The 21,872-nt window shown below is 35.1% G+C and overlaps 3 protein-coding genes across 9 annotated transcripts in view; 1 reads left to right on the forward strand and 2 right to left on the reverse strand.

Annotated features, from left to right (window-relative positions):
• Positions 1-5,345, reverse strand: part of LOC126575538 (TWiK family of potassium channels protein 18) — a 5,524-nt gene extending 179 nt beyond the window's left edge. The window contains exons 1-11 of one of the 6 annotated variants that reach the window (XM_050236273.1): positions 5,212-5,334; positions 4,955-5,079; positions 4,136-4,364; positions 2,594-2,741; positions 2,236-2,384; positions 1,265-1,366; positions 1,043-1,173; positions 655-791; positions 463-586; positions 223-327; positions 1-161 (exon numbers count right to left, since the gene is read on the reverse strand). The exon at positions 1-161 is cut by the window's left edge and continues 179 nt beyond it. In XM_050236273.1, coding sequence (XP_050092230.1) covers positions 57-161; positions 223-327; positions 463-586; positions 655-791; positions 1,043-1,173; positions 1,265-1,366; positions 2,236-2,384; positions 2,594-2,741; positions 4,136-4,274 — 1,140 coding nt within the window. In that variant the 5' untranslated portion in view covers positions 4,275-4,364; positions 4,955-5,079; positions 5,212-5,334 and the 3' untranslated portion in view covers positions 1-56. Of the gene's footprint in view, positions 162-222; positions 328-462; positions 587-654; positions 792-1,042; positions 1,174-1,264; positions 1,367-2,235; positions 2,385-2,593; positions 2,742-4,135; positions 4,389-4,878; positions 5,080-5,211 lie in introns of those variants that run through there. The other 5 variants (XM_050236275.1, XM_050236272.1, XM_050236274.1 and 2 more) reach the window with 5 other exon arrangements.
• A 157-nt stretch (positions 5,346-5,502) lies between these two features.
• On the forward strand, positions 5,503-16,218 carry LOC126576185 (heterogeneous nuclear ribonucleoprotein A1-like). 2 transcript variants are annotated; one of them, XM_050237354.1, is made up of 4 exons: positions 5,503-5,696; positions 15,243-15,404; positions 15,473-15,583; positions 15,642-16,218. In XM_050237354.1, exons 1-4 carry the CDS (start codon positions 5,644-5,646, stop codon positions 16,108-16,110), a joined length of 795 nt encoding a protein of 264 aa, XP_050093311.1. In that variant the 5' UTR covers positions 5,503-5,643; the 3' UTR covers positions 16,111-16,218. The 2 variants fall into 2 exon arrangements, with proteins under 2 accessions (XP_050093311.1, XP_050093310.1); XM_050237353.1 differs by lacking the exon at positions 5,503-5,696 and adding an exon at positions 14,850-14,912 and having other exon boundaries at positions 15,197-15,404.
• On the reverse strand, positions 7,658-18,663 carry LOC126576184 (uncharacterized). The gene is made up of 11 exons (XM_050237352.1): positions 18,479-18,663; positions 17,517-17,787; positions 16,384-16,503; positions 16,189-16,315; positions 13,443-13,569; positions 13,218-13,316; positions 12,986-13,132; positions 12,605-12,906; positions 10,214-10,504; positions 8,531-8,815; positions 7,658-8,091 (listed from the first exon to the last, which is right to left on the reverse strand). Exons 2-11 carry the CDS (start codon positions 17,742-17,744, stop codon positions 7,895-7,897), a joined length of 1,923 nt encoding a protein of 640 aa, XP_050093309.1. The 5' UTR covers positions 17,745-17,787; positions 18,479-18,663; the 3' UTR covers positions 7,658-7,894.
• Between the last annotated feature and the right edge of the window lie 3,209 nt (positions 18,664-21,872).

A 21,872-nucleotide genomic window follows, 5' to 3' on the forward strand; every position in this document is an offset into this window, starting at 1 on the left:
CATGTTTTCATTTGTCTTTAACAGCTTCCAATGGTGTAGATAAGGAAAGCACATGTTCAGCCCTCCGCTTCTTCCTCCATGGGTACTGGGATCGGTTTTGCGCAGTGGAAACATCCTCTTACACATTTCTTCAAAGATCGAATCTTATAAATAACTTGTTCCTTTAAAGAAGAATATAAAACTTATTTAATTGTTATTTTTATGCGATTTTAAACGACATACCTGCATTAGATTGAAGCACATGGCAATGAGAGCCATTCCAAGCAGCAAATATACCGCACACAGTATGAAGCTAATTTCCATTTTCGTATCTCCTTTCGTTTGAAGCTGTTCAAAACAACCAATCAACAAAGAATACAAAAGTGTGGATAGGACCAGAAAGTCATGATTATTTCTTATTTATATATGATTGATTCATTAAAATTAATTGTAAATTGTAATAAACAAAAAATATGGTCTTACCGAGGCACCTGGAACAATGTCTCCGAAACCTATACTGCTTAGCGAAATAAAGCAAAAGTAACTTCCATCGAGAATATCCCAGTTTTCCCAGTCTGCGAAAAGACGAGCTCCGAAAAATATATACCTATATGATGAAAATGATTGCATTTTTCTTACTCTGTAGTTTACTTTTGGGGTAGCAACGTCACTTACCCTATCATTATCATAATACAAATGGTTATAGGAACGGTGACAGTATTTGTTTCGGCAGTAATTTGTTCCTCAATTTCATCGTCAACGTTTGAAGTCGATAATGTATATGTGTCGAATCCATTTTCTCCCGTCTCTGACTGCATTGATTTGTGGAAAAATAGATCAAATTAATTTGTCGGAAGTATCTATCAGTAGAAGAAGGAACGCGGAAACAGCAGATATCGGCTAAAACTGCGGTTCACATAGCGACGTTAGCATTAAGGTATAAAATAGGCCCTCTGACTAACGGTGAGTTCAAATCCGGTGAATTTCATTTAGACATTTAGAGATCATTTACTAGCTGGAGGAATAATATATATACATAAATAATTAAATTTAATATAATTACCGAATAGTCACGTTCTTCCGTACGTGCTCTACGTTTTGCTCGCATAGCACGTCTCCTTGCAACTCCGGGGCAAACACGACATAAGCAAAATTTGGCATAAATCCATTTGAACGACTTCGCTAAAATGTCTCCTTTATAAAAAAAATAAGTGTAATTGCAATGTATGTTTTTGATATGGAATATTTTAACTTTCGACGTAAATTAGAATTTGCAGTAACTTACCTATGTTGGAAAGATAAAGCAGAAAGAGTGGCATACCGATGATGGTGTAGAAAATAGTTGCAATTTTACCCCATTCAGTCCTTGGAACAATGTTTCCATATCCTTAAACAGAATAAATGAGGTGGTTTTCACGTTAACGTAGCGTTTATTCGAGACAAAAAAGACTCTTTTTTTCATTATGATAGAACTATATATTATGGTTTATGTTGATTCATACTGTATTGCCATGATTTATAATGTATTATGGCATAATAATTGTTTTAAAAAAGCATTATTTATCAAGAATGGACAGATGATGTGTCTAAACATTTCAGAAGGAGCTGTCCCGCAATATTAATGTCACAGACGTTGGTTTTGGACAGCTCAGCTCACAGGAGCCATATACGTCACGCAGTTTTTCCAAACACTGAATCTTTCCATCAATTGGAATCGATAAAGCCATGAACTGATAAAACCGTTTGGAAAACTATGCCACACATAACTCGATGCATCTCGCATATTTCAAATCCAATTTGCTCTGGAAATTTTATGATGTCTTTATTTATCATATATTGTACTAAAAACGTTTTGAAAAGCAGACCTAATATATTTAATGGATTAATTGGAAAATTCTCAGTAAGTAGAATTATACACCAAAAAGGATATGTACAATTACCATCTATTGAAAAAAGGTCCATTCGGTAGTATAGCGATTCCGAGAATCACGATCAAAATAACGTAAAACGCTTATTGCCACACAACTGTTGAGTGTCGAGGTACATATACAATAATGAACCAATTTATTTAGATAATTATTGGCTCGATTCAAAAGGCCGAATGCTTTTTCTCACGTACTGCTATAATGCTGTTATATTACAATAATAAAAGAGATAGGCAATATTCCATGGACGTCTAATACTTCGACTTGATGCATGATATGAGATGAATTATAGCTTAATTTATATTTGGTGTAAAATATACTTTTCACCTACCTATAGTAGTGATCACTGTTAATGAATACAGAAATGCCCCAGAAAAACTCCATGGAGATTCACTTTCCAGTGTAATATCACTACCCTGCCAACCTCGCCGGGCCCAAAGCACAATCTTCTCCTGATAGGCGCGTATCTCGTGTCCCACTCTGTGAAAGAATGATATAAAAAATCTATTTAATAAATAATATTTACAGTCGAAACAACCCCAGAATCTTTCATAGACTTTCGGTAAATTATACTTTATCAGCTCTGCAAAATGAATGTTGATGGAAATATTGTAATGAAACATTATTCGGTTTGTAACATACAATAATATTTTAGAAACATTTAATGGAAGTAATGATAATCAACTCACTTTTCTTCGAAAATGCTTTTGTTGAAAACATTCACTTCACAGCAAGATATTTGCCATAGCTTCATTGCTGTTTCATTTCTCTTTGATGGTATTTGAGCAAACCTTTCCAATGCCTCGTTCCCCTCAATCGCGATGAACATGAAAGCACCTGTAATTGGTAATTAAAGACGGGTCAAGATTCATCATGGTGTTTTTATGATATGTGTATGGCGTGCACTGCTGTTAAATAAAATAGGTAACAGTTCATTAGCTGCAATATTTGATCATTTTTCATAATCTATTGTAACCATAGGTATTTCAATGATAGCACAACATAGTAGACCCTAAAATAATACAAAGAAAATGCAAAAGGATTATAATTGCTTAGTTATAGAGCCAGGGATACATGAAGCGTAAACTCTCGTATAAACTCAGAGTGTAATGCCAAAAAGATTATGCTTATGTCAAAAGATTATGGGCCCACGGAGCGTAAAACCGCGTGTAAAGGCAAACGTAAACTCAGCACCAACATGAAGCGTAGCGTTATGAAGAGTTGAATGTTCTACAGTCGCTAATATACAGCGACAACATCTTAAAATATATAAAAAGATGTTCCGAAATCAACTTATCTCGTCGATTTATGTTTTTTGTTGTCAAAAAACAAAACGTTCTGTCTACCTCGCGTTTCCCTTGTTTTTTTCCAAAACAAAGCATTTCTAATAAGTTTACTGATCTGCCTAGAGCGTTGACGATCCTTTTGTACGCTGCGCCTTCCTTGAACAAATTCTTCACAACCTTTCTTTCCTCAGGGTTGTAATGATTCTTTCTGCCCATTCTGGGTGTTCTAATAAAAAACAACGATATGCCTTGGGTTCATAATTGTAATTAGATCGTAGCAAGAACAAACAAACGAGCCTTTTTCAAAAATTCGAGAGAAATAACACCATATACAACGAAGTACCTATTGTTTTGACCATGCCAAACCAGACTGCTATCAAAGTGGGCGGTAAAACACCTTTCACTTTTGAGTAAACTATCACCAAGAGGGCTGATAAATGACGTAAACTAGTGTATGTAAGTAAAGTATAAGGATTGTAAACATTGCATGTGCAGTTTTTATAGTACAGTTCAAATTATACCGGCTTCACACAATTACCTATTTTATTGGCCAGCAGTGTATATGATTTATTTCAGGGAACAGAATAAGAACAGAAGAACAAGAACATACAAGAACTATCAATTTTGATTGCTTTTTTTGTGAATGCAAGTTCAAGCGTTGCCTAAAAAAAACAAATCCCTTGTCAGATCATTTCTTCAATTTTTCTAATTAAAAAAGAACATAGCGAGCATATCGCAACAGAGATAACATCCATGGTTGTAGAAGTAATTCGGAATTTGCGAAGATGAGTTTCGAGATCATCAAATTACAAGTCAGATGAATCGCAGATCTCTCCTGTTACTTGTGTAGCATACAGGATCAATATTGTTTTCAGATCCTATCTTTTTGGCGAAATATTTGTTTAAAAATGTAAAATTATGGATTGTTTTTATTAATAGACTTACCTGCAATCATATATAAAACCACAAGAAAAATAATTCCGACATTACTAAACATGAATGCGGTGAAATTGCGGCAATGATCTTTCGCTCTTTCGGCAAACGGTGGCTTCTGCCGTCGTCGTATTGATCGTTTTCGTTCCATTGCTACTAAATCCGAGGTTTAGTAATGTAAGTTGAATATATAGTCTTGTTTCGCATCAATCACTAGTTTGTGAGCCGATGTGCTAATTTGCTACAAGAAAAAGAAACATAATCGCTTTTTTGTTGCGAATCCTGTGAGATTAGATATCTTTTACTACTATTCATGACAAAATAAATCTATTTATGTTATCTACCGGGACAAAAACAAGAATGCACTACAATCTGCAGCAAACTTTGGCGTAGATCATCTTCAAATTGTGAAGGATGTATTCATTTTTAAATTCATTTGTTTAAAAACGAATAAATACATTGCAATACAAACAAAAATGGACTTGATTATATTTTTTTTATTGCTACGTTGTAATATCAACTGCCATGGTTCATTTATGAGAATTTGAATACGTTTTACGTATTCGTTTCGTACGTTATACACGTTTCAAAAATATAATTTGATAGTTGCCAAAGCGTTGAGTGTTTACAGTGAACATCAAAGATTTGTATTGCCGTATGATCTTCAATGCAACAGATAAATCGTAGATGAATGTGCACTACTTGTTTTATACCACGAATTCTAATGATCACTGAAAAACTCATCCAAAGATTACGATATTTATAGCACCCCAAGGTAGCGACGACTGATAATAGATCTGATTCTTCTTAAAAAAACAATATTAATCACACATTTTTTAAGTAACTATTTCGGTTGTTTTCACAACACTTATTTAAACACTACTTTAACACTCTCGTCTAATGATCAAAGTGTTGTTTGAGATTTTTTTAACACACGTGACTATGCTGTTGAAAATCTGCCGGAAAAGGTTGTTCATCACTAATACATATTCTCAAAAGAATCGTGCCAAGTGTGATAGCACTCTGCAGCACAACTTTTAAGTGTTGTTACTTAAGTGGAGATATTTGCTTTCTCAAAAGACTTATACCATTTTTGTTCTGATCTTTCTTTTTTGAGGCACTGTGATTCAATCTCTATATTTTCTACATGGCATTCGAGACGCGGAAAATTACGTTTGAACTGCTTAAGAAAAACATAGTCTAGCACCCCCGACGAACCTACGCTAAATGTTGAACCACTACTAACGTTTTCCTTGGATTCACGCTCTAGTCTCACGCTGCAGGAAAACTCTCTGTTAGTCGTATTCTTGTATTGGTTAGCTTTGTCTTCTCTGAAGGTCTGTATAAGAGATCAGCGAGCAGTGAAAACTTGGCTCTCAGAAAGATCAACTCATGAACGTTTAACGAACCAACCAATGAAGTAGTTTTTGGGAATGGTTATCCATTTGTAAGGCACTCGAACTTATTCATTGGTTGAGTAAAGCAGTCTTTTCACCTAAATAAGTTAGGACAAAGGTTTTATGAATGAAGACATTTTCACCAGCAGTGGTTTCCGTGTCTTTCAGTTGAGAACGTACGTATGTCAAACTAGATCTTTCACATTCCACCATTGAGAACATGAGATAGCGTCCAAAAATAAATAATAAGGGTGAAGGAAGCGCCTGGTGCTGGTTTTTTTGTAGTTATGCTACGAATGATTTCTCGTTTACTGAGAAAGTGTCGTCAAATGAAGATTTAGAGCGTTTATTTAATCAATAAGGTTGATTTTCGTCACCTTGAGTTACATTGTTCTTACTTCGTAACGCTTTCTTAGAGCTGTAGCAACGCTATACGTTCAAGAAGATACTCTAAATTTGGTTAACTGCAATATCTATTTTTTAGTGTCTAAGGCTTACAGTTTTCAAGATTTTCTAATATCCTACACTTAAATGTAGTTGAAGATAGATACCGAATGAAGCTGCTTTCATAAGCAGAGTTAAAAAGTATTTAATTTTTTAAACATCATCACTTGATTGACACTGGCTGTTACTACAATAGAATAATTTTTTTATTCATTATGTGGTGTGCTAGTTGCTTCGCAAGTTTTTATCCGATTCCGACTAAAGAGAGATTAAATGGAGTTTTATTACACAAAAACGTTGCAACATTCGATTTATTTTACTTAAAAATTGAAGATTATTATAGTGTTTTTTTGTAGAAAAAATATTATTGAAAAGTTTATCATTGTGAAAAAAATATTGAAAAAATCATACTCATAAATTATTATGATTAATCATTATGACTCATTAAAAATCATACAAACATAAATTTAGCATCCCTCGTTGGTCCAACCTTCATAGTATAGGTTTCAAAATTTACAATGGTATGATTTATCTCGCTGTACAATTTTGCAGATAATTTTTGTTATGGTATGTACACCGTGTCCAATATATTCTCACACAAATTCAATCATTTATGTTTTCTTAATGGGTGGACCATTTTCTATCATCAGTGTTTTTAAAAGAAAAACTTAAACTAATCAATTTAAAAATATGTTTCGGAATTACCCCCCTCCCATCCTTTTTTACGAGCTTCAATCGCTTCGAAAGTTTAACGCACGTGGCACGGACGTACTTTCATAGACATTTTCTTCCAATTTTTTTGGAATCGTTCCTTCAAACTGAATAAAATTAGACAATTTTTGTTCGTTTAGGTTCAATAATTATATAAACAAACTATAAAGTCCAGTAGGTTAAGATCTGGTGAACGTGGAGACCATTCATTCTTCGCTAAAAATCTGGTTAAATTGTTCCTGCAACAGTTTTGAACCAAAACCGCTCCTCCGAGGGCGGTCCATCTTGCTGGAACACATAATTGTCAACTGCTGCGCTTTTCAAATAACCCCCCCAAACCCTCACATTAGGCGTATTTAAAAACCTGGGAATTCTTCATTAGTTATCTGATACATTCGTGACCACAATCCATCGTTTTGGACATTTGGACAACATTGGTTCATCTAAGAACACAAGTCTAGTCCAGCGTGCCGCGATAGGAGAAAAGACACAATGCACGTATGGTTTCGTCGTTCCTAAAATCTGACCACCAACAGAAAACATACCAATCCAACTGTTAAAATGTTAAGTAAACAGTACAATGTGAGAAAACAATATTGATATATGAACTAGGTGCTGTGAACATACCAAAATCGCCCAGGAAAAAAGTGTATGAGAATATGTTGGACATGGTGTAAACATTACTATATAGATGCAGCTATGTTAGAAATATCACATAATTACTACCATTTTTATTTCATACAGAATAGTTTAGAAACTACAAGGGGACAAGTACAATGCAATCATGCCTCTGAATTCTCGGCAGTTTAGCTTCCAACATCAATCGCAATCACCAATATCATTGCTAGAGCGCAAAAGAGAATATCTTATGCAATGCGTTCTCTGGTTAACAATACTTTGTGATATTTATAAATAACCATAAACGAAATACACATTTCAACAACGCATATAGAGAAACGGTCATGTCTTATTATTCGTTTTTTTCCTTTGTTTAGTTCCTATGTATACTTTTCAAACAGTTGGTGGAAAATCGAAACTACCATTATACTACCACTCTTAGACTTGATATAATATAGATATAATGAAGCACATCGATATGCTTTTCATTGTTCTGCTCTGAATTAATAGTAAAAAATAATGAATAAAAATAGCAGCATCCATGGGCATATTAGAAATGAAAAGAAAATCATAGAAAATAACGTATTTGAATGCGGTGGTTCTAATCATCCATTTCCTCTTCCTTGAGAATGCCGAGACGTCGAGCAACGCTTTTCACATTTGAAATGACTTCTTCTTGCACTAGATTGAAACTCATGGCCAGGAGAGCTATTCCAAATAACAAATATAGTGAGCAGAGTGCAATTGAAACTTCAGAATCATTTTTGACTCCTTGAGCAGGCACGAAATCTCCAAAACCTATAGAGAAATTACATATATAAAGAATACATATATTAAAAATGTTTGTTGAAACATATTTAAATGTGATAAAAGTATAACCTAGAATATTTGAGACGGAACTTATGTTGCCTAATATGTTGAACACTTTCTTATTATCTTGCTAAGTCTTCGACAGTAATTGAGATATGAGCTGAAGCTTAAATTATGTAGTAATTAATTTGCAAATAGAAGTTTTGCTAGTTTTGAAGAATGCACATATTTGTAAATTATTGCTATATCAATTTGCGCTATCAGTTCACTTTATTTGATGGAAATTAATTATTATTTGGATCGATTAAAAAAACCGTTAGAGCATTGATTGTTTTCTATAATCTGCCCAGTTCCAGGATATTATTGTAAATCATCAATTAGTAACAGTAGGTAGACTAAACTATACCACTTTGGCAAAAAAACTTACCAATAGTTGTGAGAGTTATAAAACAGAAATACGCAGAATCTAAGAAACTCCATTCCTCCCATTCAGAAAACATAAACGCTCCTGCGATGATATAGCTCACGACCAGGAATACGCACAACCAAATTGGCACAGGTCGCACGATAGAAGAAGGTGGCAACTCACCACTATGCATGTCCCATTCATCATCATAGATGGAATTATCGTCCATCACATTCTGTAGATGGCGTGCTTGACGGTGAACCGCAAATCCCATCGGCGACATAATGCGTGGCGAAGGAGCTGGTACTGAACCATGTCAAAGAGAGTAATTTTGAATCGTATTAGAATCACAATATTGTGATAAGTGCCTGAATTATTGATAAATTCACTTAGCAGGGGGGGGGGGGGGGTTTCTATGCTTTGCATTGTGACATTACTTTGAATTTTTATAAAGCTTGGAACACCTTAAATTTGGCCGCATAAAACAGGACACAGCTCAGGCCAGAAATAAGCAAAACACATGGTAAAGGTGTCATTTTGTAGGTATTTGATCTAGTTATCCATTAAAAATTAAATTATTGGGTCACGTTGCGTATTAATTTACGCACTTTTGGTTTTATGCGACACATCATTTTATGCACCCTAGTGGAAGAAGTCTCATTGGCCATTTTTCTCACCATTTGTACATTACAGCATGATTTTTTTTATCATTTTGCATCGTTCCTTAAGTTTTTATTCCATAATAGCTCAATATAAAGGTATTGGATGATGCTGTGAGAAATTTGGTGGTGTGGTGTTCCAAGCTTTATCTTAGTGGTCAACCTTTCGAATTTCATCGTAATTTTCAAACATATGAATTTTCCTGGAAAAAAATTGTAATACATTCTCGATTCGAATTGTACAAAATCACAAAATCTCGGTTAAGTTTTAACAATTCGATTGAATTGCAGTTTGACTCAGTCAAAGCTACAGTACAAAATATACAAACAAACACAGAACAAATAATACATATTAAACATTCCAGATTTCCGGGATAATGATAGAATCGTAAAAGGCAGGAGGAGATTTCGTTTGATCTAGTTTTGCATGGGGCATGGCGAAACTGGTGCCTAGGCCCTTCTCTAAATTACCCTTTTGAGGAACATTGCCCTATTCTTCAGGTCATGATCACTTTTAGGGATCATATGGAAATTGTAGAAAGCGCAGAAGCGCATTAAGGTGAAGCCAATTTGGATTGCATCGTTTCAAATTGGCGTCATTTTAGATGACAGTGCCTTGGACAAATTGGAAAGAGAACAACCGTAAAGAGCGTTCCGTGATAACGGAAACCATGCAACACTGTTTCTGGTTCTGGAAAATTTAACTAGTGGACCAGGCGTTTCCTCAAGTTTCCTATTTTTTTTAGGTTGCGTTTACAGTAACATAAAAAGTATTTTTACGATTGTCCTTACAGAAATGATTATGTACTCATGCATGTACTCATTCAGACAACCATTTTAAGAAGTCATCAACATAGAAAAAAATGTTTCAAAACTGTCGTTTAACTCGGGATGTTTCTGTTTGGTGCTTCTTAAGCCGATAATCAGTTTGAACAATTTGTAACTTAATGTTAATGTTTTCATTTTTAACAGTCTGCATTGGTACTTTTAACATTGTTTTGAAGAAACCTTGCCACTTTTGATAATAGATTTTTTAATAACTCACCAGGACGAGGTTCGCGACGCCTTGGCATTGATTTGCGCACTGTTTGCATTTCGGCCAATTCATTATCTTCTGTATAGTATGGGAGACGATCAGGTAATAAGCGGTCCCCATATCGCGTTTGCCGTGGCATTGATTGGCTACGAGGGTTCGGTCTAGTTTGTTTGACTGGTTCATCATGGTTGTCAATGGCATATTTGTTGCAAAGAATCGGCGTTTTGCACGGCGAATCTTCGTCAATTTGGGAATCATGTTGAAAAATGCGCCTATCCATCGATTGAGCTCTATTTTCGCCTGATGAAAACCAATGGTAAAACATTATTATGTCATTTACATTTACTACTACTATAGTTACTACAGCACATATTTGTTTCGGCAATATCTGCTTTAAACTGAATAGCTACCGATAGCTATCGATCGGGAGTAAATGTTCGTAGTAGCACCATCTCAAGACTACGATTTGGCTGGCAGAATGTTTTAATGAATAAGTAAATTACAGAAGGTTTAAACGCGGCATATTGCGTACAAATCATGTTTTTTTGTGTAATACCGTAATATAATATCGGTGGTATAAATACAATTCCAGATAATGCAAGGAGCATTCTTTTGCAACACAGAGAAAAAAGGTTCAAAAGATCATGACCATTGAATAATGGACATTGAATAATGGACATTGAATGATGAATATTCGTCACAAGCAAACGCTGCTTGAAATGAAAAGAACATGTTTCATGTTTATAATTTATTACAATTACAGTTTAATTGCTAAACTTGTGCCAAGGATGTGTGCTCGCACGTCTCAGTATAAATATATTTTTATACCAAATGATTAACGTTCTAAACAGTTCTACACTATCCGATTGAAACCTCATGGTTGATGTAAAAAAAAATTGGCATTTCGAAGAAGGCAATAAATTATTGGAAAAAATCATAAAAAAATACTAAACTACCCAAAACTAACTAAAGTCGATACGGACCATTGAAATAAGCGGATAAAACCTTTCGAAAACAGTATACGCCAATTAAGTACCACTGCCTTCGTCGCTTTGACGATTGTTGATGTCCGCGTAGATCATATTTTCCGTTCGTTGTGGTTTAAGATTTTTCAAATCCATAAATGAATTTATTGAAGTATAAACTACCAGTTTATTGAACTATTTAACTACCAGTGATTTTGAGGCGATAGGTTCCTTTTCTTCATGTTTATAGTTAGTATTTGAGTAAACAGGGTTGCAATGTCGAAGTGATACACTCATTCTAGTGCACTCTGTAGTAACTATGTTCATTTAAAATGTTACATCTTCAAAACATAACCAAACATCAGATAAGAATCAAACTATCGCATCTGAATTTGTCCAGAAAATTCGTGCACAGGGCCATCAAACGATTCATAGATAATGGTACGGTTATCGATGAAACGTAAAACCGAGAAGAAACACGGACTGTAAGCACTCCAGTGATAATTAAGGCGGCCAAGGAGCGTATACGATGAAATCCGGAATGCTCGGCATGAAAAATGGCACGTGATATGAAAATGAGGCATACCTGCTTGCAAAAAAAAACTAAAAAGGACCTTGAATATAGTCCTTTGAAGAAGCAGAGGCATCCCGCACGGGTTGTCGCGCAAAAATGTGGCCGATATGGTTGCCAGATCGCGGATGCTCCTGAAGATGCACGCTGCTCACAGCATATTTTTTTCAGACGAAAAACTGTTCACTTTCGTCCAGAGGTAGCAAAATGCCTCGCTGTGACGGTGTGGGGAGAAATATCATCAAAAAGGGAATCTACCCCAGTTATTCGTCGATAACGGCGTAGCAATTAACAAAAAAAATATTTGGAGATCATTTTCAAGGTAAATTTGATTCCTAGTGCGAAGATGCTATACGGAGAAAATGATTTTTGTTTCCAATAGGGTTTAGCACCAGCACATAAGGAATTGATTGTGCAGCAGCGTCTCCAGATTTGAAGCCACTGGCCTTCAGCATATGGGGATACATGCTAGGAAAACTAGGAAACATAAATCATGTGAGTTTGGACTCTTTTAAAAATCATTTGGTAAAGATATGGGATGAAATGCCGAACGAAGTCGTGCGTGCCGCCTGTGATGGTTTCCAATAGCGTATTTGGGCAGTAATCTAAAACAAAGGTGAAAGTTTTGAATTCAACTAATTACATAGTAAGTTTAGTGTGAGTTATTAAAACACACAGCAGCGCGAATTTAAATCTATTCTTAATTCTGTGACATAGTTTAGGTGTACCACTATAATAAATATACTATAGAAATGTAAAGTACATTTGTAAAGTAATTGTTAAATAACTTTCACTTGTTATTAACATGTTGTGCTTAAACAGCCAGTTAAGTAATTGATTAATGTATTTAGGAAAAAAACTTACTTGGTCTTTTCCTATATTCCTTTTCCTTTTCATTTAGTCGAGATTTCTGAAGTGACCTTTGGGAATGGTCTGTCACGACGGATTCAGCACGAGACTGTGTAGGCGGTCGTTTCAGTGACTGCGATTCTAGTAAATATTCATCGTCGATAAACATGTCCGCTTTTGAAGGTCCACGCATTTTCTGACGCTGTCCACCTGCTCCGTTCGAGTTTGACGTGTCATATTTCAAAGACTGATTGGCTTGGTGATTACCCCTTCGATCATTTTCTGTGTAGTATGGATCTTCCATTGCCGCATTGTATCTAAAACAATCAAAAAGGTGAATAATTAAATTCAACCAATTTATAATGAGATTTAGTTAAAAATTGCATTTGTTCATACCTGCAGTCCGTATCAGAATAGGAATGAGATAAGCCCGGTTCGTAGTAAGGGTCGAATCCAGAATCAGCGGACCTTTGTGAGTTACGTCCGGGTACGTGAGATCTTCTCAAAGTTCCTGGTCCTTGTCCGGTTCGCATGGAACTACGACTGCAAAACCATGTAACAGATAAATTGGGTGGCAATTCCACAGAATAGCAAAAACCAATGCAACGCTCGCTGGTTAGCTGCTCACCTTTGTCGAACAGTACCTCGACTGTTTCGACTGCGTCTAGAACTAGGTCTCTTGGGTTCACGTGTGCAAACATAACAGCAAACACGCCAGTATAGAAACCTAATAACAAAAACATACGAAATTCAGCAACGTATCTAAGAACCGGAAATTTACACCAATAACCCGATGCATAAAGAAGACATTATCTACCCAGATCCATAGATTTATAATAGTAACGAATAAAACCTAAATGAACTGGCCATGATGTCCCCAATGTTGGATAAACACAACAGCATCAGTGGAATACCGAGAATCGCGTAAAAGATCGTTGAAATTTTTCCCATGGCGGTTTTGGGAGCTATGTGTCCGTAACCTGGCATAAAAGATTGAAAAGAGAGGAATTGAAAAAATATTCAGTAACAATTGCTATATAGGTTGACTGATCGAGGCTGTGGGAAATAGTGAAATAAAAATGTAAATTGTATAAAAACAATTTGCCTGTAATATTAACATCAATATTTCAAATATTATAAATGCAACATAATTTCAAAAGAAAGAGCAATGAAGAACATTTGTAATTAGCATTTTTTAAATATATGTATAACCAATTATATTTGCCATTACTGTTTCAGAATCAACCGTCCAATTTTATGGCGAAACGACTTTAGAAACTGACCATGCACAAATACATTCGTATTTGATGAATGGAAGAGAAGGATGGCGTAATTTCAACAGTGCGCGTGGGATTATTTTAGCACAGTGGCGTGACCTTAACCTACATAGTGGCTCCTATACACTTGCTAAGACATTGAAGATTTTACGGGATATACACTATAGCACTTCATGATTCGTGTACCAACAACGCACTCAATCTCATTCATGAGAAATTCATGTGCATACTCTTTAAAAATAAAGACACTTCAATCAAATAACCAACTTAAATATAAATTCAATTAACTTATACTTCAAACATCACTGGAACATACGGTTCATTAGTCGTTGTACAAGTGAAAAAGTCGACTACTAGCAATTAGTTATCCATAGCATAAGTCTATATTCATGTGAATATTTTTCAAAATTTCAGAGATAAAATTCCCAATACCATATATGATTATTTTTTTTAAATGATATAGATGGATTTCGTCACAGTCATTGAGTATAGCATACCATGCTGCTTTTTATTGTTTCAGTGCGTTATGCAACATTTTTGAAATTCTCTTTGTGGGAAGATTCGCAGATCATAGGCAGATCATAGGCATAAGGCATGACCATCAAATGAGCAAAACCTTGCTTTTTTCCGAGATGGTCATTGTTGATCGTACACTAGAAGGTTTTGTACCAGTCGTCTCCCTCTCTTTGATGCTTTCCGTTTGTTTGTCTCTTTTCATAGTTGAAAACTATGGAGTGAACTGAGATGTTGTCACACAATGGAGAAACTGGAATGAAGAGCGCCTAAAATATACAATCGCTTTAAACCTTGCACACCGGATCATCTTGTACACCGGAAACCCCTTTCATGATTCGTCACGAAATGGGTACGTGCAGACAAAAACAAATGGGCGGCTATGGGAATCTTGTGGTCTTAGTATTAGTGATGAAAGCCGAATTGCTATAAGAAGTTGATTCTCGAAAGTAAGTTTTCTTAGTAGAGCGCCGACAAGCGTTGTTCACGGTAGTGCTCAAAGTGTTTCATTCGTTGCATGATGTTTATAAAAGGTTAAGTGTTGGTTCCTAATTTCAAATTAATTTTAAAATGATATAGTGTTTTGAACGTTTTTAAATTGATACAGTGTTTTAAAAAATGTGGCTTGGTTATTTCATGTCGCCAAAAATGATAAGGTTGAAAAAAGGAAATAAAAGTGAAATAAATTTAAGAGATCTCCGCATTCCGTTTAAAATTCATTCAATATATGAATACGCACACATATTTTGGTGACTACAATGAGAGGCTTTTTCACCCTTTGTAACTGTTGTGTCCTTTTTGGTTCGATATTTAACAGATGTGGTTCTATTATCGGCGTTTTCGATTCTCTTTGGTTTGACAAGTGCACAGGAACGGTGGTCTTGGCCAAATGGCGAATCAAATGGGGCGAGTGGTAAAAACAGTGATAGCAACACTAATCGTTATCAAGTAAGGAGTGATGTATTGGCATTTCAGGGCACTTCATTAAGCACATCGGAACGGAAACGAAACACTCCTGGTCTTCGGTAAGCATGTAAACAATGGTTAGAAAGTCCTTTATCATATAGAATATGTCTTATAACACTTTTCGCAGTCAGGGACGCTACGAAGTGAAAGAAGGAGTGACGCGGCGGCCAAATGGTAAACCCGAAAATGACGAATTTTCCGGCGAGTTTGGAGAAGGCAACCAGCAAAACGATTTTGGGTAGTTTTCCATGATGATTTAAATTTATTGTGATACTAATTGTGTTCTTGTTTTTAAGGTTCAATCAAAAGTTTGGTGGTGGTGGTCTTACAAACGGACAGTTTATGCCAAACCCCTTTAACTCATTCTATGGCATTGGTGGAATCGCTGGGCCATTTCAAGGTGGTCCAGGAATAGGTTCTGGGCATTATCCTGCACAGCCTTTTAACGTGGGAGGTGTAGGATTAGGCTATGGCAGTGGTAGTAACGGTATCCTAGTGGGGCCAGGAGGTCCAACCGGAATCATTGGTCGTCCATATAATCGTTTCCCATATGGCGGAGGATATTATCCCGGTAGTGGTGGACTACCATTCTCAGGAGGATTTGGAAATCCCTACTACGGTAATGTAGGGGCACCTTTTAACCCAGGTTTCTATCAGCAACCATTCAGTGGAGTAAGACCCAATTTTTACGGACCTAATCAATTTGGGCCCCAGTTTGATCAAACCAGGGAAGCAAGTAAGAAATTAGAGAAAAAATCTGTCTAAAGTCTATACATGTTCTATGCCTTAAGTTCAGTCTGAGCTATTTAATGTTGATTTGTACTTGTTCGGCGTATTACTTACCGATTGTTGTAATGACAATAATGGAATAAAAAAGAGCACCAAAAAACGTCCACTGAATTTGATTTACGTCTTCATTACCATCCCAACCGTCTTTCTTCATGGCTGTCAGTATTTCTTTTTCGAACGACTGCAGATGGATTAATTATCGTTATGATTGTGCTTGGTTAGGAATTTTATTGTATTTCAAAAACAAACCTGTAAATGGGATAAGGCAGTTGATGTCCAATTTTGTTGATGTAACACTGGCCTATCGTTGGTCATTTTCCATATCGAGTCCGTTAGATTTTCGCGAATCGAACTTATTCCTTTTTTTACCTTCAAATTCGAAAAACATCATACGCCTGTTATTAGATTAAATCATCAAATAAAATAATTCTTTAAAATAGCATTTTAGAAAACAGCGCACATAAATAGTCGGTAAAAGACTAAAATAGGCCCCCCCCCCCCCACTCACGATGACTTACTGAGTTACCGAAAAAATCGCTTATTCCCACATTTTTGGTAATCAAATCTACATTAAAATAACCGGGAACGTAAATGTATTTGGGAGGAGGGAGGGGTGAAAAGGTTACATTAAAACAGTTAAAAAGCGACTTTTTAACTGTTTAATTTTGCCTGTCACTCAGTAACTCTCCGTGAGTGGGGGGCCTATTAAGTCTTTTACCAAATAGTTTGTTCAAATCACCAAAATTGTTGAAATTTTGAAAATATAAATCACAGTTTTGCGGAACCAAAGGCATTTTGAGACTCGTTCGTGTCTCTCGTGTCACAATGCTAGTATCCGAACTCTTTCGAAACGGCTGAACCGATAGGATGTAAACTATAGTTCATCCTTAACATTTCACTTTATTGTTAATTTTCTGTTTTTGTCTAGACTAGCTCAAAAGCTAGGTTCAAAACCATGGTTGCCTAGTATTTAGTGTATATGCTCGTTAATGACATCAAGAAAAAGTGTTTATCATTTTTGCTGTATTAGAGGTAAGGGAGCCAGAAGATTTGCATATCTCTTGATGGTTGAAATGTAGACCAATGTTAAATCTGCAGCAAATATTAAGGATCATAAAGAAACCAGCATCTCCTAGAAATAGAAAGTTTCAGATAACCTTCCTATTTGTCATGTAGCGTCGCACACAGGGTCATGCTAGTATATGATAAAAAATCAAGAAAAAAAAATCCAAACAGGAAACGATATGACTATATAGGTATTTTTACGCGTGGGATATTTGTTTATCTACTAACAAAAACTCTTTTGGAATTATATATGCTATAAAGTATAGAATATATGAGTTGTAACAAGCGAAATCTTATATAACAAAACATTCACTTACGTTGCGTTCATTTTCGGCTTCTAAATGCTCAAAGGTAAATGCACCTAGAAAACAGTACGCTACGACCGTAGCTACCAAAGTCACGTGGGAGAAAATGCAAGTAAACACTTTCCACATACAACACACAAATGTCATACACTTGCTGCGCTGCTTTCTCTCTGGTTCTCCGTATGAAAGGGACAGCTGCGGTTGAATCTGTGGTGCTGGTCCAGATCTTCGAGTCGACATTTTTGATCCAATATCGTTGATTGATTAATAAAAAGTCCAAATTCTAAAAATATCATGAAAGTGAGTTTAATGTTTTAAAGTTGAATACTTTTTTGATTTCTGTTTTTATAAATGAATAGTTTTTAAAGGCATTTCTGTAGGTTTTTTTTAATTTTTCAGTTTTCGATAGCATATTTTAAGATTTCTTTTACAATGTAGCACGGACGAGACGTATGCTCGGCATTTTAAAGTTTTAGAAGTTGTTTTGATAAGACGAGTGACGAAGCACTACAATTTTTAATTTAAAAGCCAGGAATCGTTTGCACAATATTTTAGTTAAAAAAAATTAAAAGAACTAATGCGTAAGTCCACCCTCAAGGAAGCCGGTCCTTATATGTACTAAAATCTAAAAATTCTCGGAATGTGTGTCTTCTTATTCTAGATAGTGTGTGTAACGTACGTTGAACTGTAAATTTAGTATGTATCGTTGATCACGGTATATTTATATATTCAATCCAGATACCCCACATACACATTTGTAATTCCGTGTTTCATTATCATTCTAAATACGAGTTACTAGTTTTCATGTTTCATTATGTTGGGTACCGAACACTCATTTATGTAACCTATTATCTAGCCAAAAACTTACAACTTCCGTACCGTATTCACCACTTCACCTTATTCGCGGTCACAAAATAAAACAATTTGAACGATTGTCATGCAGGAGATTGCTTGCCAGATATCTATATGCTTACCCTGCTCCGTTCCGGTAGTAAAAATCTATTTTAGTCAGAAGAGCGATCAATGAACCGTGGTCGAACACAAACTTATTGGAATTGGGTTCCCAATTGGTTATTAATGTAATTGATTTTATACTAAAATTATTAAACATATACCATTTCATAAAAATACTTGTCGTGAACACGCTAAAGGCTACACCAGACGTTATAATTGCACGCCTAAAACTGAGGCGTTTGATTTTTTTAGACATGGGATGCCAGCTATGTTCACGGATACATATATACTAAAGAGCATATGAGGTCACACATACAAAGACACTAACATTCAAAATTCTGAATTATTAGATCCGACTTGTGCCAATGAGACGACTGTACTTTGGACAATATTGCCGGGAAAATTATTCATATTTAATGACTAATAACTTTACTTTACTTTTGTTTCAGAAGAACATTATATCTTCGAAGGCAACATTTTTATTTTAGTTAACTACTCTGCTTGCCATGATGTGTGCTTTAAACAGTGCCACCATGTTTTTAACCGCCCTGTGTCTCGTTTCAAATAGTATTTTCTTATGTCTTTCAGATGTCTTGGGTCATCTTCCAACATACTCCGACATACATGTAAAAATGTTAAAATAATAAATTAAATAAACAATAATTAAATAAAGTGTTTCATTACATCATCAATCTCATATCATAGTTTAGTGTTAAATTGTCTCAAAAAAAGATAAAGTCCAGCAAATACAGTTGCGAATTGAAATAATTATCAAACATAGCCAATGACAATGATGATGATTTCGATTTTATTCGTTTCCTATTTGTCCACTACGTATGTTTTATATGTGCGTCAATTGCTTGATGTGCTTAAATAACATATCTTCAAATTGAAACATTTTTTCAAATATAAGTCATTCATTTCTGGCAATTGGCGGTGTGTACTCATCAAATTCAGTATCATCATATAACTTTGTATCATCAGTATCAATTATATATTTGATCAAGTATCAAACAAAAGAAGTATGCAAAGGACCTTCGCCGAACAACTCTAAACCATCTGTTGGTTTGCTAAGTAAGTTATTTAAACAAGTTGAAGTTCACCTGTAAATATTATATTTTCGTATTCTCGCGTGACTGTTATATGGTAATAATTGGATAGTTTTTATAATGATTGCTACCCTGCATTTATAAATCCTTTCATGTCCGAACTTTATACCATTTGTATCAAAACAATTAAATACGAGCAAGACAATGAAAACATCTGAAAATCAAGAATATATTAGAAGAAGATTTTTTAACAGAACAAGAGAACTTTCGTCTAGTTATACTTACTATCGTCTCAATTTTTAGATCCATACCAAAACATCCATAGACAGTTATATTTTCTCGAGCACTCGTCAAAATTAAAAATAAAACGTTTACCTACGAAAATAAGAGATGTAAAATAGTCTCACAAATTTAATAGAAGGTGAGTTACGTACATTTTGACGTAAATCTGTAACTTCGCGCTTAGTGATGAATCTTCTTTCTTCATGAATCAATTTGGAGCCAATATTTAGTAAATTAGTTGTTTCATTCTTTATCTGCCAATAGCACAACAAATGAATTACATGTATTTGATTCCTCATACCAACATAGTTTTAATTACCATTAGACTAAAGGCAGCTGTAATACCAACAATGAATATTATTTGGATAGCACTGAAGAATGCTGCTGCCAGTATCAATATAGTTCTTTCTATTTCGTATTGACCTAATGTTTCACTGGTTGCAGCTGCCATTTTACGATAGCATAAGAATATCTGTTTGAGATATAGAAGAAAAAGTATTTACTTAGAAATAACGAAAACTAAGAATAGTTAGCTCAGAATATTTTTAAAGTAATTAAAGATTATATTTCATAAAAAGGAAAAGAATATCCATTTTTCGTTTCGAAACATTACCTGCATGATAAAACGAACAAAATGCATTCCAAGAATTAGTAGCAATATCGGAGAGTAAAACTGCACCAGGGCAACTGTTGTATCGACAAGGTTATCCAATTGTTTAATTGTGTCGCTCAAATATTCAGTTGTTTCCGTTTCACAAAGTTTAGATTTCTCAAGATGATATTTTTGAGAGTGTCCAAAGTATTTAATTTGCTTTCGTATTTTATTTCGACAGTAACGAAATATTAAACGCAAAGATTGGTTTAAAGCGGACAACTTTATAGTGATGCAATAAAAATTAATACTCATTTCTAGCGATACCAGTAAGCAAACGATTGCCGGAAGCCACTTGCCAATCGACCAAATAAATGTGTGTAAATAAAAATATGCATCAATCGATGCCGTACCACTTAGTTGGTTCAAATTCACCCACAAGAGACAGAGCGACATTACACCGAATAACTTTCCACCGAATAACTTTCCAATTAAATGCCCGTACCGATCCGATCTACTGGATACATATCCTTTTATATTGATGTTCTGGTAGAGCAATTTAAAATTTAGCTCTATCACTGCTTTTATGTTAATATATCTGTGGATGTAAATGCTAACCGCGGTAAATAGCATCAAACTGTACGAGATGATAGGCTCCAAATCGAAATCATTTCGTAACGTTACTTTCCTTGCATCATTTATTTCGGACAAGGATGCATTTTTGTTCAATATGTATACGGACCAGTCAAAATAATAGCAAAATCCTTCTAATGATGATATTAGCAAAAATACAACAGTAAGTAGTCCACGGAAAACACTTGAATTTGATACACATTTCCACGTCCAGTTATTACTACGTGCACGATAACAACAGAGTTGGTCATGGTTGGTAGTAATGGAAGGTAAACCAAGAATACTTTGCATAATGGCAATAACCGCTACGTTTACCGCAAGCCACTGACAAAAACGTCTCATCTGGTCGGTTGTATACTCGAACAACGAATGCCTTACATGTCCAAAATATCCTATACTTGTAGAGGGTATTGTTAACCAGGCAGGTGAAATAATTCATTAATAATTCCTACTAACCATGTTAATTCCAAGGTGCGCTTTTTAGTGTTTGAGCAATAGTATACAGATTGAAGCAAGCGATTATGCCATGTTTGGTAATTAATGATACGAGTAATTTCTTTCCATTTGGGTCATCAGGAGAGGTGAAGGGTAGCTGGGATTTATTAAAATGGTTATGGTTTATGTATCATTGAGCGCATTTCAAAACTGAACAACACCGATGTTTTTGATATTTTGAAGTTGTAGTAATGGAGGCAATGATGGAGGGTTTTTTTATATAAAAATAATCCAATTTCTTTTCTGCCAAGCTTTTTAAGCAAAATCATTATTCTCATCCATAAATTAAAACTACCAACGGCTAAGAGAAGTAAGAAAATAAACATATATCAAATCCTCCACTAGGATGGGATATTTCTCTAG

Source organism: Anopheles aquasalis, chromosome 3 (assembly GCF_943734665.1).
Source record: "Anopheles aquasalis chromosome 3, idAnoAquaMG_Q_19, whole genome shotgun sequence".
Taxonomy (NCBI): Eukaryota; Metazoa; Arthropoda; class Insecta; order Diptera; family Culicidae; genus Anopheles; species Anopheles aquasalis.